Below are 17,015 nucleotides of genomic sequence, written 5' to 3' on the forward strand. Positions count from 1 at the left end.
AATGAAATTATGATGACACAATTGTTGTCCAAGCATCCGGCTATTAAAGAAAGCTTGCATCATATGATAGGAATTGTTAAGAAGATAATTACTACCCACCAAACTAACCAGCAAACTTCTACCCTTAGATGTGTCAATCAATAACGCATTTGAAGGAGGATGAGTGAGAAAAATAAATGCTACCTCCATATTTTAAGTGAGAGTTATAAAGGATGAGACCTAAAATACTACTAAAGTTGGAGTGTGTTAAATGTCAGAGTTGAGTAAAACAAAAAAGAGTAATAGAATCATTTTTAAAATAGAATTAGAGATGTCCTTAATAATACCAGGACAATGTGGTGACTCTGGTGACCCAGGTCCTGAAACAGTGAATGTCAGCAATGAAGACAATTTGGATTGTTGCAGAGATGAAGGGTTTTCCAATTTTGGAATTATGATTTACCTAACTCTGAAAAAAATGATCTTCTGGGATTTGATGATAAAAATTAAAACCATTGTAAGTACCATAGGCTGCAAACGATTTTGTCAATATAAAGTTTTTGAAATGCAACTTCCTAATAGAATCTCTTTTTTCCCCTGAATTTGGTTGTGTGCTAACATTCAACACGATACTTTTCCCAAAGAATAAGAATGATATTGAAATTCATTTGACAGGACCATTTTGCTGTATACTTTGTACTGTAGTTTATTATTCAAGAATTTATTCATCTTTTAAAGAATTCTTTGGTTTGCTTGTTAGTTTTCAGTGTTCACTAAATTGCAGAACCATTATTTGCTTTTAATGTACGTCATAATTTCCAGCAGAATATGACTACATCTCCAGTTTTTATGATTTCCTATTGATTCCAGCATATAATATAATCTAATTAAATATACAAAATAATAGGTTTAATTATAAAGGGACACTTTAAAATCATTTTTAGTATATGCTTCTATGACAAAACTACTTAATATTTTCAAAAATAGTCATAAAATTAAGACATCTTGTATACTACTGCATTTTATACATCAAAAAATATGGCAAAATGTGATCACCATATTCATAGATACAAACACAGATATATAGATATTTTATACTCTGTTATGAAAACCTATTAATCCTGATAGGCTAATAGATTATCTTATTAGTATAATACAGATAGAATTATTGTTATTTTATGGTTAAGAAACTGCCCATTATTTTTTCTGTTTTCTTGACTATTTTCTTCCAGATTGTCTATAGAATTAACTGGCCACTTCTATTATTTTGAAATTTTATTGGAATTACATTTAATTTATAGATTTAGGGAGAATCTACATCTTTACAATACCAAGGTTCATACTCACTTATTTCAAGTCCTCTTTGAAGACCTGAAAGTTTTATGAGTATGTCTTTATAAAGTTTTATGAGTTTTGTTCTTTATATAGCACACATTCCTTGGAATTTTGCTGTTTTAATGCTGTTGCCAGTGAGTTGTTCTTTGTGCATTGTTTTTTCTATTAGTTACTGCTGTTATGTAGGAAAGTTATTGACAATAATGTTTCTTGTAACTAACCACTTTAATTAGTGCTAATACGATTTTCATACTCTTGGATATTCAAAACAGACAGTCAGATCACCCACAAATGCTATTTCAATATTATACCTGTTTTTTTTCCCTTTTTCTTGTCTTTTCATATTGACTAGGACATCCAGAATGTGATAAACTATCAGCAAATAATGTAGAAATTGTGGCCTTTTACTTACCTTAAATAGGATCACCTTTAGTTTCTTAAGAATGAAAACCTAAAGGGATGATTTTGGTTTAACAAATACTTACCAATTTAAGAAAGTGCCCTTATAGTTCTAGTTTTAATCTGTTTTGCTTTATCTTTTTTTAAAAAATCAGGCATGAATTTTTAATTTAATCAGTTCCATTCTGGTATGTGTTCAGAATAACTACTTTTTCCTTAGTCAATTATGAGAGATTTAGATTTCCTAATATTGTATTCTCCTTGGATTCCTAGAATAAACACTACTAATATGGTATATTATTCTTTTAACACACTGCTGAATTTGATCTATTAGTATTTTATTTAGGATTGGTACATGTACCTTCATTCATAAGATAAAGTGATCTATTTTTAATACTCTCATCACCAAGTCTGGGAATTAGGAGTAAATACATTTTTAATTATAGAAACTACTCCCCAAAACTTTCCTAAATATAGTATTGTGAGTTTAATTTGTCCAGCACACTCTAATCATTTACCTAATGCTAGATATGTTTTGAGTGTGTATGTGCATTCAGGTATGTAAAGAGAACACTGAACTGTGGCAACAGGACAAGAGTCCTTTCATATTTGTCACTGTAAGTAAAAGTTGTATAAAAAGTAAATATTCCTTGTATTAGTATTTTAATTAATATTGATATTTTGCATTAATATTTTATTACTTTCCCCTGAAAGCTGTTGTGAGGGTATCCAGAATAAATCATTTTTAATGACAAGGTTTGGGTCCAGCAACCACATTAATACCCTCCTAGGGAAACGTATATTCATTATGATTCAGAAATAATTTCAATAATAACTTTATTAAATTACTCCTCAACTCTAGTTACAACTGTTCTGGCTAACTATAATTATCCTCAGCACATTGAAAGTTTTTTCTCAGTTAGCTGAAAGGCTGTCAGATATTTAATTTAATTCAATAACATAAACTTCTTAGAATGCTTACTGGATATAAAGAACAATGTTAATATGTACGGGGTTATAAGTTGCTAGTTTCTAAGGTAGTTCAACCTGTGGGTGGGGCAGAATTAGACTTTATAAGAGCTAAAGCTTATATAATTACGAAGCCTTCTTTTACAAAAACTATTAAAAAATCTTATTTTCTCAGGTTAAAAAGACATTTTTTCCATGAGAAGATATTTCTATTTCCCTTCCTAAGATTTTAGAAGGGTCTTATGTGGTGAAAGGCTCTGCAAATTAAATGTCATTGGTTTCTCTCTAAATAAATCTCTGCTTATAGGGAAATTAAAGAATATTTTTCTACAGATAAGTTGATGACTTTTTTTTTTTAGCTTTTTGTTGCATAATTTTATTTTATAGCTTTTTGGGGGGGATACATTTCTTTATTTAAAAATTTTCTTACAATGAGTATATATTGTTTTTCCACAACCAACAGTGCTTTAAAAATACATATTGTAGGGCTTCCCTGGTGGCGCAGTGGTTGAGAGTCCGCCTGCCGATACAGGGAATACGGGTTCGTGACCCGGTCCGGGAAGATCCCACATGCCGCGGAGCGGCTGGGCGCGTGAGCCATGGCCGCTGAGCCTGCGTGTCTGGAGCCTGTGCTCCGCAACGGGAGAGGCCACAACAGTGAGAGGCCCGCGTACCACAAAAAAAAAAAAAAAAAAAAAAAAATACATATTGTATCCCTTTAATTAGTAACGTACTTGCCAAACTCCTGAAAAATCTCCTTTCTTTTTTTAAATTTTTATTGGAGTAAAGTTGATTTAAAATGTTGAGTAATGAAAATAAAAGCAAAAATAAACAAATTGGACCTAATTAAACGTGAAAGCTTTTGCACAGCAAAAGAAACCATAAACAAAATGAAAAGACAACCCACAGAATATGAGAAAATATTTGCAAATGAAGTGACTGACAAGGGATTAATCTCCAAGATATGCAAACAGTACATGCAGCTCATTATCAAAAAAACAAACAACCCAATCAAAAAATGGGAGGAAGATCTAAACAGACAGTTCTCCAAAGAAGACAGATGGCCAAGAGGCCCATGAAAAGATGCTCACCATCACTAATTATTGGAGAAATGCGAATAAAACTACAATGAAATATCATCTCACACCAGTCAGAATGTCCATCATCAAAAATATCTACTAAAAATAAATGCTGGAGAGGGTGTGGAGAAAAATAAACCCTCCTACACTGTTGGTGGAAATGTAAATTGGTACAACCATTATGGAGAACAGTATGGAGGTTCCCTAAAAAACTAAAAATAGAGCTACTATATATCCTGCAATCCCATTCCTGGGCATATATTTGGAGAAAACCATAATTCAAAAAGATACATGTACCCCAATGTTCATTGCAGCACTATTTACAATAGCCAGGACATGGAAGTAACTTAAATGTCCATCGACAGAGGAATGAATAAAGAAGATGTGGTACATATATACGATGGATTATTACTCAGCCATAAAAAAGAATGAAATAATGTCATTTGCAGCAACATGAAGGGACCTAGAGATTGTCATACTGAGTGAAGCAAGTCAGACAGAGAAAGACAAATAACCTATGATACTGCTCATACGTGGAATCTTAAAATATGGTGCAAATGAACTTATTTACAAAACAGAAATAGAGTCATAGATGTAGAAGACATTTTTGAGGTAGGAATCTATAATTATCACAACAAGCCCTGCCTTCAGTTAACTAAGAGAATTCCAAAAGTCCAAAATAAGAGAATATGTTTACTTAGCTAGGCTACTCTGATGTCCAAATGAATTTTCCCCACATGAAATTTCTGTCAAGTGTTATTAAAGCTTCCAATGTTTAGAAAGAAATACAGATTCATCTTGAAATCCAAGGTATTTCATATTGTATATATCAAACTTTAGATTCCAGAACCAAAGATCCATCAGACAGGCTGAGTTCCATAATCGCCTATTAACTTGTGATGCTTATTTAGCACCACCATCCTTACTTCCCACCTCCATCTTCTTCCTTTCTCCAAATTCTGACTTAAGCAAAATAGATTCTTCAAACTATAGATTGAGTCCTACTTTTCCTAACCAAATCATACCCATGTTTATCCAAAGTTGTTTTTAAATGTCTGTGGTAGTCCATGAGTCATTAATATAGAATGATGCACATAAAGAATGTTCATACTCCCATTTTAATGAGTAAACAAATGGACAACTTCTCTCTTCTGGAGTGAAAAGAACTGGTGTAGAATACGTCTTTTTAAATAATGAGAATAAATGAAGCACTTACATATACAATGTATAACGATGGTGTTTAATAACAATTTTGAATTGAAAATGTCATCTCATAATAAAATCTTATTAGAGTGTCCATTTCCTTTCCTTCATCCATTGATGTATTCAGCACTTGCTTACTGAGTGCTTACTCTGAGCAAGGCAATGTGTTAGGTAATTTAATGATGCACTAAAGACTAAAATACATATATTCCCTGACCTAAAGAGAATGAAATTTGGTAAAATAAGCTTTGCTCAGATTGCAGGTTTCTTCACACTATCCACTCTCCCCTTCTTCCTTAGTAATATGAATCACTATTTTGAGCTTGGCTCATTGACAGTTAGCTAAAAACAAACCAAAACTCCCCCTTGTGTGGCCATTTGGTTATAGCCAATAAGTTTACAGCAGGAAAGCTACATGATACTTTGTATTAAGAAGACTTAGTAGAAAATGGATATTATTATTCTTCCCTTCTACATACTCAGCAGAAAAAAGTGAACCTGCCTGAGAACTTCTTAACCCCTCAAATCATCCTTAGACTATTTCTGGATTTGTTTTATGTAGGAGAGAAGTAAAATTTTATTTTGTTTTATCTAATGTATTTTTTATTACATGTAGCCAAATCTACTCCTAACAAAGAACTATATAACTATTATTTAAAATAAAAGCTACAATTTGGTAAATTAGAGAGGTACAAAAGAAAGTTGGAAAGAACCTGGGCCTTCAGTGTTGTTTATGAGCCACTAAATTAACCAACCCTAAACCCTGTATCCCTTGTAAGGAAGTATGAGTTGAACAGGTGGCTTATGATCCACTCACCCCCTTTACTGGAAGGCATCTTTGGGAGAAAAAATACGGCATGTGACCCAGGTTAACCTCTTTGTCAATGGGATCTTCAGATAAATAGACTAGTTACATTTACTAGGAGGAAGAGACTTTATCTAGAGTGTTCTTAGGACAGCCCTGGTTAAAGGATTGCTGTAAATAAACCTGAAATCTATAGACTGATGAGGCATGGCACCCTGGAGGAAGTTATGTAACATTTACAACTCTCCAGAAGAATAAAACAAAGATATTTAAAAGCCATCTTGATTTGGGTCTTCTGTGATTTGCAGCCTAAACCTTCCTAAAAATACAAATCTTTACCAAATGAATTGATATCAAAAGCTACATTTAGTGGATATTCTCATTAAGTTGCATAACAACCTTTCTTAAGTGCCTGAACATCACTACATTTTAGAAAAATATAATTTCATTTGAAAGACTTGCAGAATTTCCGATAATTTTTACATGATAATGAAATTAATAACTATGTTGATCACATACAGACAGTCAACACTGCATTAAGAGTCAAAGGAAAACAGGAATTCTTGGTAATATATCTCTTCACTGAACAATCAGGCAAAGATGTTCCAAACAAAAGATCAAGAAAAATCTCCAGAAACAAACACTAATGAGACAGCACTATATGATTTACCTGACAGAGAACTGAGAATAACTTTCATAAAGATGCTCACCAAGGTCAGTAAAACAATGCATGAACAAAGGACTTGAATAGATGTACAAACGGTCAACAGGTAAATGAAAAAAATGTTCAATGTCAGGAATCATCAAGGAAATGCAAATCAAAACCACAATGAGATATTACCTCACACCTGTCAGGATGGCCATTATCCAAAAAAATAAATACAGCAAGTATTCACTAAGATGGTGAGAAACTGGAAACCTTGCACATTGCTGGTGGAAATGCAACATGGTGCAGGTACTATGTAAAACAGTTTGAAAGTTCCTCAAAAAGATAAAAATAGAATTACCATGTGATCCAGCAATCCCACGTGTGGCTATATATCCAAAGGGAAGGATTTCAAAGCAATATTAGCTCTTATGTTCAGTGCAGCACTGCTCACAATAACCAAGAGATAGAAACAACCTAAATGTCCATCAAGAGATGAGTGAACAAAGAAAATGTGGTATATTCCTGCAATGGAATACTCTTCAGCCTTAAAAGTGATGGAAGTTTTGCCATATGTAACAATGCATATGAACCTCGGGGACATTATGCGAAGCAAAGTAGGTCAGTCACAGAAAGACAAATACTGCATGATTTCACTTACATGAGGTACCTAAAACAGTCATATTCATAAAATCAAAGAGTGAAATTGTGGTTTCCAGGAGGCAAGGAAAAGGAGAAATGGGGAGTTACCAATCAACAGGCATAAAGTTTCAGTCAAGCAAGGTGAATAAGCTCCAGAGATCTGGTGTACAGCAGTGTACCTATAGTCAACAATAACACTGTACACGTAAAATTTTAAGAAGATAGGTCTCATGTTAAGTGCTTTCCCCACAATAAAATAAAATAAATTTAAAAAGAAGAAAAAGACAAATAGATAAGATACATTTGTTTAACGGCCTTACGTGTATATAATATAATCAGTACTATACTTTTAGATTTATCAACACACAGAATTGTGAATCATAAGGACTGCCTGAATTCTATGGCTAACGTGTACATGGATTATTAAAGGAGTTAAATACTTTCCATGTATAAAAACAAAACCTTATTACTGAATATTTTATGAATAACCTTCACCAAGGTAAGAGGTATACTGAAGATTTAATAGAGTATCATTAAAAGTTTCAATTGGTTCTAAGATTCCAATTAACTTTCATTTACTTTTGAAAAAGGAACTATTACTCTGTGCTAATGTTTTTTCCTAAGTTAAAATGAATCAAAATGAAACATACAAGGTAATTTTACAACCATGACACGTTATTTCATTCACTACCGTCACTGTAGAACCAGCTTAAGAAAATAATTCTCAGGCTTCCCTGGTGGCGCAGTGGTTGAGAGTCCGCCTGCCAATGCAGGGGACACGGGTTCGTGCCCCGGTCTGGGAAGATCCCACATGCCGCGGAGCGGCTGGGCCCGTGAGCCATGGCCGCTGAGCCTGCGCGTCCGGAGCCTGTGCTCCGCAACGGGAGAGGCCACAACAGTGAGAGGCCCGCGTACCGCAAAAAAAAAAAAAAAAAAAAAAAAAAAAAATTCTCAACAAAATGATAGGAAAAATGTCATATTTACTTTTCCATTCACAGACAACAGTGAATGGAAAAATACTTGGCTCCCACCTGTCTTCACATCATACTATAACACTGGGATAAATTACTACAAATTCAAACAAATTTAACAACACTACAACCTTCTAGCAAACTTAACTATAAACCATATTGAAAATATGTTTTTCATTCATTACAAAAAGTTACCATAGGAACTTGGCAGTAAGCAAAGAGATGGGCAATGATGGTAGAGTGAAGAGGTGAAGAAAAAGAACCAAAGCAATTATCTTCAAATATCTGAAGGGCTTGCATGTGGGAAATGGAATAGACTTTTTGTGATTGCTTCTGCGAGGCAAAATTCAAGCAAAAGTTTGGAAAATGTGGAAGACAGATTTCACTACAATATAAGGAAGAATCTTTCACAGTGTTCGAAAGTGGAATGACCTGCTTTGGGAAATAGGGAGTTCCATATCTCTGCTGGCTGTGTGCTATTTGCAAATGGTCTAGAAGAGATTTGTGCACTGGATGAGAACTACATGACTGACAAGATTTTTACTATTCTGTGATACTTTTGGTTCTGCCATTCATTGTCTATTTCTTATATGAGACACACTAAATCAGTGTCTGCTGGTTTCTCACCAAATAGACCATTTTCAAGTTTTATTTTCACAGCACAGATTTCAGATAGTTAAGTCTCGCTAAAAACTATTGTTTTATCACTATGAAAACCAAAGTAGGAACATAGAAGATAGCACTTCAAATATAGTGTACAACACAAAGCTGGGTTTCCCTCTTTGTAATGATATATATATATCTCATCTGCTGTAAGGACTAACTGGCTGGATGCATAAAGGTTTGTAACAAGTAGGAAAAGCCTTTTCCTCTGATGAGGACAACATTTGACCACCTTGTTTACAGCGAAATTTATAGGCTATGTTTTTTCAAAATATAGTGTCAGAAGTGGTTTAATAATACAGATTCCTGGACTCCACTTTTAGGATTTTCGATCCAAAGTTCTAGAACAAGTCCCAGGAATTTATGTTGGAAATAAAGACCCACGTAATACAAAGTCTAAAATGCTTTTATAAGAATCGCTGTAGGACAAAGACTGTCAGAGAGAATTTCTCAGTCATATTTTTTCATATTCTTCAACATGCAAATGGACAGCGTTTTTTTAAGTTTCACTCAAAAGGTCAAATAACCTAGTTAGCACAGCACAATGAGCTAGTTATTAGTGCAGACTCTGAAGCCAAACTGCCTATGTTAAGTCTCACGTACCACTTACTAACTCAATCTCCTTGGACAAATAAATGCTTAGTGCCTCAGTTTTCTCATCTATCAAATGGAGATAATATGAATATCTACAATGTAGTCTTGTAACGATTAATAAGCTAGGTGATGCATGTTACATGCCTAGAATAGTGCCTGACACATAGTGTTAATATTATTATTATCCTCTGTTACCCATCAGGACAAAATGTGTCTCAAAATCATAATGTCAACAGGGATCAGGCAAAAACTCTGTGTGTTTAATTAATTTTTATCACCTTCCCTCATAGTTTTCCAGTTCAAAATTGTCTTTTCTAGGTATATGCTGCAAAGCCTTTTTTCCGATAACAACTTACTTAGGCACCTGAGTATATTCAAACCTGCCTACAGCTCAACACCACTGAGAGGTGTATTAGTCAGCTCGGGCTGCCATAACGAAGTACCATAGACTGGAGGTCTTAAACAACAGAGATTTATTTTCTCACTGTTTTGGAGGCTGGGATGTCTAAGATTAAGGTGCCGTCTGATTGTGTATATGGTGAGGGCTCTCTTCCTGGCTTTGGGATGGCTGCCTTCTCACTGTGCCCTACACAGTGGAGAGTGAGCTCTCTGATGTCTTTCTTACAAGGACACTAATTCCATCATATCAGGGCCCCACCGTCATGACCTCATTTAATTACCTCCTTGTAGGCTCTGCCTCCAAATACAGTTACATTTGGGGGTTATGGTTTCAAACATGAATTTTGAGGCTTGAGGGGGCAGAGTTCAGTCCATAGCAGTAAGTGCACAGGATGGTCCTCCACGAAGGTAATGCTACAGGTCAGACACTTTGAGTTTCAACCAGATCTTAAATGCATAGTTGGTATTTATAAGCATATATAGAAATTCCTATTCAACCCAAAACACCAAACTCAACACTTCCGTCAGTGGCCAGAGTGCTCTAGAATTAACAGACATTTGACTCTATGAAAAGTGTGTCTGACCAAAAACCTTAGAATGAAAAAGGTACATGCTAAGTAGCCATCTATTCATCTAAATGGTTCAGGTTCCGCTCCTACATCAAATACGATCACCAGGAAATTATCTTCATGGAAGTTATTACTTTAGTTTCCTATAACATTGCCTTCACAAAACTATGATTTAAGAGTTTCTTTATATTAAGGGCTTTATATAAAAATGGTCTGTAAGAACACTGCTTGATTCATTCATGTAAAGGCTATTGTTACCATTCTTGTTTTTCAGTTTTTCATTTATATGTTTATATGTAAATAAAATAGGATTCCCCAGGATACAAAGTGTACATAGGTATAAGTGTTAGAAAAAAACCCTTCCTCACTGAGGTCTCTCTCATTATAACAATATTAATTACATTAGCAACCATAACATCTATTAATATTTATTGGACCTTTACTATTCATGAGGCACTATGTCAAGTGTGTATGTTTCCATAGTTTTTTCTCACAAAAAGTCCCATGATATGAATAGTATTTTTATCTTAATTATCAGGTAAAGAAATCAAGTCAGCAAGATTAAATAATTTGACCTAGGATTTTGAGATACAAAATACAAATCTGTGTGACTCCAGAATTGGTTCTTTCAGTCTAAATGAAAAATTTACTTACTTGAAGGGTAAAATTATGAGGAAAAAAAATTATTTTCAATTAAATAAAGAAGCACTCCAGGTTCTTTGTGTCACTTTCCAAAAAGATGGACCTATCCTCTCCAGTAATCACGTTGACAAGGCCTGCACAGATGACACTACTTTTGAAGCCATCTATTTTCAGTGGTCTGATAGAAGTGGTGATCATTATCAATGATCAGGCATACAGGACAACCCAGACAAAGTCATTTTCTGTGTGTGGGAAAATCAACCAGTGATGCTACAAAGAATCAAGTTATAATGAATCACATCAACAAAAATTTTAAGCCCTATCATTTGGTGAAATATTTGACTATGCATGTGTATAGTCATGTAAAGTAATGGCTTTTCATGGTAGTGACTGATACAGGAAGGCCAAAAATCCTGTATGAACATGAAGAAGAGACCAAAAGCTTATGTCCAGTAGAGGTACTTTCTCTGATTCTGAAAGAGATGAAGAAAATTGCAGAATTTTCTCACACTCTTGAGACATCTTTAGCAAATCATCAGATAATCAACTTACTTTAGACTGTCCCCACAAGAAATCACAATGATGCTTTAAGTATTGAGAGTTTCAAAATACTCAGAATTATTAATGAGGCAAATGCCACTAGCATTATTTATGTCTTGTACAAGAAGCTAATGTCAAAGAAAATGTATTGACTTTTGACTGTAGAGGAAACAACTTTGATACGTCTCTCCTCCTTACTGAAGATCAAATCTTTAAACGTATTCCACAGCTAGAAACATCAATTTTCCCACTTGGGTTGAGAAAACATAGATAAAATACTGTTTAACTATTTCATTGCTAAGTTCAAGTATAAGCATAAGAAAAACATCAGGGAAAGCATCCATGGGATAGGGAGGGTGGGAGGGAGATGCAAGAGGGAGGGAATATGGGGATATATGTATACATATAGCTGATTCACTTTGTTATGCAGCAGAAACTAACACAACATTGTAAAGCAATTATACTCCAGTAAAGATGTTAAAAAATAAATAAAGTCTTCAGGAGAAGATAAGAAACTTCAAAGAAAGATCAACAATGAGCAAATACATGCACTGAAATCATCAACTGGCTGGAAAAAAAAATCAGACTGTTGAGAAGAAATAAATATTCGAGTGCCCACAGAAACATGAAACCCTATCATTGTGAGGTTTTACCAGAGCTCAGGGGTCATGGCCAGAGGGAGGCCAAGAGGCTTCTAGGAGGAAAGATCCTCCACATGGAGGATAATCTTCTGGACCCATCACTGAAGAAAGCAGTCTTCTGTCTTCTTGCAGAAAGAACTAATTCTACACAGCTAGGCCAAAAAACTGAAGGCCCCCAATTTTTATATGAATCTGTTTAGTGGCAGGTTAAAAATGATATGTTGAGCTGCTATACAGGAAGACTTCTGACCATTCTGAATACTTTAAAAAGTGTGAAAAGCAAGAGAAGCAAATACCTCTTCACTTTATCAATACTATAAACATGGGAGAAATACAATTTATCTGCTAATGACTAAAAATCTGTTTAAAATTGGCACTAATAAAAAATAAACATAATCTTCTTGAAAAGTGGGCAAAGGTCAAGCAAATTGCACTTCAAATGATAAGTTCCAATCTATTGTTTAAACCAAAACTATATTGAAAGTAATTTTAAAATAGCAAGCAAGTTTTTGAGAATGAAATTAATATCTGCTACTAAAGTCTTACTATTTAAAATTATATTCATGCATAATTTATCCCAAATCAGTGAATTACAGTTCTAAGGAAAGGCAATATCTTGCCTCCTTCCACACTTTCAAATAATCTTGCTATCATGTTTGAAATTCAGTGATTTGTTTAACTACATAATAACTCCATTATCATTATTGCCCTCCTACTGTGTGCTAAATAATATGGTAGATACTGGGTTAATACAAATATAATTCAGATATGATTCTCCAATCTCAATTATCTCATAACTTAATGGAAGTGAGAGTCATATACATAAGAGACTATAATAATATAATAGACTACATGATATTCATAAAGAAGAGTTCTAGTTAACCTTAAAGAACACGTTTGAATTAATATTGTCCCTATAGTGCCCTTTTCAAAACAAAAGCATTTTATTCTAATAGTCCCCCCATAAACAATAGTAGGAAAATGACCTTTAGTCTTGAGACACAAGACAAGTACATTCTGATGGAGTATAAGATGCGAGATGTAAAGAATGTACTATAATATCTGAGTGATTAAAGAGAAATGCTGTTGGGTTGTGGGGAGAACAAGAGAAACAGTAGATGAAAATGGAGACAATGGATGAGAAGGCCTTATGGGGAAAAGAATAAAACAAACTTTATATACATTCCATAAGTTTTCCTAAGGTCATCTCTTGTTTCCAAAGAATATAATTTGAATCATACATCAACCAACTCTAGTTTACATTTCAGTTGTTTTTAAATTATTGATCAAAAATTTCCATGTTATAAAATAGACTTCCCAAATTTGTAGGAAGTCCTAGTGAATTTAAAATTACCTCCCACTTCAAAATGTTAACTTTTTGTAAAATCCTTATCATTATAAACAGACAGGGACATCTTAAAAATATTTCTCATCAAGTTGAAAAATAATTTACTTACAATTATCTGACATTTTTGAAGAGAAATATTCCAAAAGACCTAAAATACTCGTTTCCCTCTGTTCTGGCATTTCTTCTGATTTGTCCGTGGGTAAAATATCTTTTTGTGAACTTTTACAGTCGCAGAAACCAATTAAAGCAGTTTTTCGCAAATCAGAATTGGCCTCATACAAGCAGATTTCTGCAAGAATTGTTATGTACATGTAGACTACACTCCAGGCCCAGGAAAAATCATCGACCTTGCAGCTTTCTTTCTAAAATGAGAAAATAGCTATTAGACAATCAAAGTACACTCTGCCATAATGAAGAACTATATACCGTACTTATAAGAAATGTCTCCAAATTTTATAGAGTTGTTAAAAGACCATAATCAACTAATATTTCTAAAATTCACTCATTAAAAACAAGCTTTCCATGGGTAGATTGCATAAAACCAAGTTCAAGGAATAAAAATAAAAATAGCTAAAAAGTATATACAGAACATCAACTTTTCAATTTCCTTAGTAGTCAATGGAACATAAATTAACCCAATGAGATACTACTTTCCATTTTATATTGTAAAAGAATCTTTTTTATATATAGCTCAATTCTTGTGTGTGCACTCATACATTTTTTCACAGGAAAGCAAGAAAATTATGTCTTCAGGAGAGGAATCTGGACAGCCATTCTGAGAACGTTAAAAGAAAGTTCATAGTCTATCACTCAGTAATTTAATTTTATAAATCTATTCTAAAGAAATAGTCATAAATGCAGATAAAGATTTTTGGATGAGAATACCAGTTCAACATTATTTGTAGTTAACTGTGAATAATGTAATTAACTGTGAATTAGAAATAAGCTCAAAGCTCAACAACAGAGAAATGGTTATCTCATCCTCACTAAAATGTAAATCTTAATAATATGTAATGACAACAAAAAAATTTTTAAATAGGAAACTAAACCATATATGACTATATGATCTGAAGTTTGTTAATAAAATTAAAAATCCCTCTTGTGTGAGTGCATGTCTGCATGTGAGTATAACCTATTTCTGGATCTCTGACTACATCTATATCTATTTATACTGGGATATATGGTAAATATGTATTTACCTTTACATTTAATTAAAATTATAATTACAAAGTCATGTTCATTATAAATCCTATATGATATACAGTTAAAATAGTGACAAAAGTAAAATTTGTTTCAATTTAGGTCTTTTTGCACACCTAAATTAACAATATACTGTTACTTGATTCTGAACAGACATAATGCTTAAAAGAAAATCTCTCATTAGGTCCATGAAAGCTTTCAAACAGGCTATGTGTAATTTGGCAGCCTCCCCAAGGACCAAAAAAGCCAGTGCTGAATCCAACCTGGAAATTTTATGAACAAAACAACAAAGACTTTCGTTTAAAATAATAATAAATAATTTTTTTAATGAAAAAGGTAATAGGCCAGAAGAAATGACTATCCTGGATTTCTAGATACATATATTTTCAACAGAGACTAGTGTTGTTTGCCACTAGTTATGATAAAAGCTTATAGGAAAGGGCCACATCAGGCAAGATGTTGAGTTCACAGTAGTGTTCTGACAAAACTCTGAGAGTAATAAATATTATAAATGATCACATTTCTTCACAGATCCTGTATAACAAGCAATCAAAGCCTCTGGTTCTAGAGTGTCCCCCAAATCTCACATTAGGTTTTGATTTTTAACCTTTTACAACTGATTCCAAGGGGTGAATTTCAGCAGAGTGCTTTCTTCTCAAAAGAGAGAATAAAAAAATGATCTTCCTAAATACTCTAAAAGTTCAGTGTTATTTGATTTTTACAAAAAGTGCAATTTCTCAGAATAAAATTTGTATTTCACATTAAATGGAAAACTGTCAAGATTCAAAATATTATATAACTGGGAAATCATATAAGAATTTGTTAGCCATAAGTGTACATATATTCTAACAGTTTCAGGAAATTATATGTTTAATGTTATTGTTACCCAATTGAAAGAGACATAGTTTGAAAGAGAGCTAATAATAATGCAAATATAAAATTGCCTCTGCCTAGAGCTACATATTACCTTGATTTATAAGCCATTAATCATTTAAAAAGTTAATATATTCTACAATTATATTTGAATTTCACAACTGTGATATTTCAGGTGAGTCAAGTTCATGATCATTTTCAAAAGGAAACACCTCTAACCACGGAAATAAAGACAATTCTTTATATTTGAATGGAGCTTTACAGATCTCAATGTGCTTTCACACAGATACCTCCTTTGATCTGAACCACAATTTTTGACACATTCAAGAACTTTAAAAAAAATTTTTTTTAATATTAGAAAATTGAGACTTAAATAGATCGGGGAGATTTGTCCAAGTTCATATTTTAAGCTAGGTTAACTAATAACTGAAGTCATCTCCCACCTATGGGTATTTACTGTTTTTCAATTTTGCTTTTCAAAGCCATTATCTAAGTACATTAATATATAACCTTAGTATTACAATGTTGCCTATTGCCCACCTAATATCATTTGTCTCCTTCCTTTGAAACTAAACCTCAATTTTGTTCAAAATGGCAAAGTGCTCAGTTAATGTTGCTTCCTCAAGATGGAAACATTCTACATGTGGATTGGGATAGTGATTACACAGGTGTACGCATTTGTCAAAGGTCATAGATCTGTATACATTAAATGTTTGAATTTTATTATATGTAAATTATACCACAAGAAACTTAATTTTAAAAAATAACTCTCTGGACTCCTTTGGAATGGCCTTACATTTAGATTTGGTCAATGAGATATAAATGAAAGTATATTATGAAAGCCTTCCATATAAGCTATTATTTTTAAATTCAAATAACAGGTGTTTTTTTCTCCTTTGCTCATCCTTTTCCTCCTGCTGCTTGGAATTCATACATGATACCAGAAGGTAGAGCAGCCAACCTGCAACAATGAGGATAAAAGTCACTTACTAAGAATGGAGTAAAAGGAAGCTAGAAGAAGCCTGGATCTTGAAGATTCCCTTAAGCATCTGCATCAGTAATGCACTGCTTGTTATGTGCAATAAATAAAGCCCTATTTGGTATGCAACTGCAATCAGGTTACTGTTACATTCTGAAGAACTAAAGCCTAGCTGATACATTTAAACATATTTACAAGCATGAAATTTAGAGTTGAAAAATCAGAGATGGAATCTTAGCTCTGCCACTAACTAGATATATGGCAAAGGGCAATGTTCATACCTTAGCTGAATCTTAAACTACTCATCTATAAAGTAAATATAGCAAAACTACTTTTCAGAGACTATGAGATTTAAATGAAATACTCTATATAAAATGACTGGGTTCAAAAGGCTGAACTGAACTGAATTACAAAAATACTATTATTTCAAAGTCAACGGATACGAGTTCAGTAACTTTTTTTTTTTAATCTATGATGATTGAAGGAAAAGGTCTAGATGCTTTCCAAGATGAACAAAGATGAGTCCTTCCCCAGAGTAT

At 33.4% G+C, this 17,015-nt stretch overlaps 1 protein-coding gene across 1 annotated transcript in view; it reads right to left on the reverse strand.

The window, feature by feature from the left end:
• Window positions 1-17,015, reverse strand: part of TMEM232 (transmembrane protein 232) — a 229,344-nt gene that overhangs the window by 181,709 nt on the left and 30,620 nt on the right. The window contains 2 exon segments of the mRNA XM_024122160.1: window positions 13,534-13,786; window positions 14,764-14,887. Coding sequence (XP_023977928.1) covers window positions 13,534-13,786; window positions 14,764-14,887 — 377 coding nt within the window.

The sequence above is a fragment of the Physeter macrocephalus genome, chromosome 8 (assembly GCF_002837175.3).
Source record: "Physeter macrocephalus isolate SW-GA chromosome 8, ASM283717v5, whole genome shotgun sequence".
NCBI classification, from domain to species: domain Eukaryota; kingdom Metazoa; phylum Chordata; class Mammalia; order Artiodactyla; family Physeteridae; genus Physeter; species Physeter macrocephalus.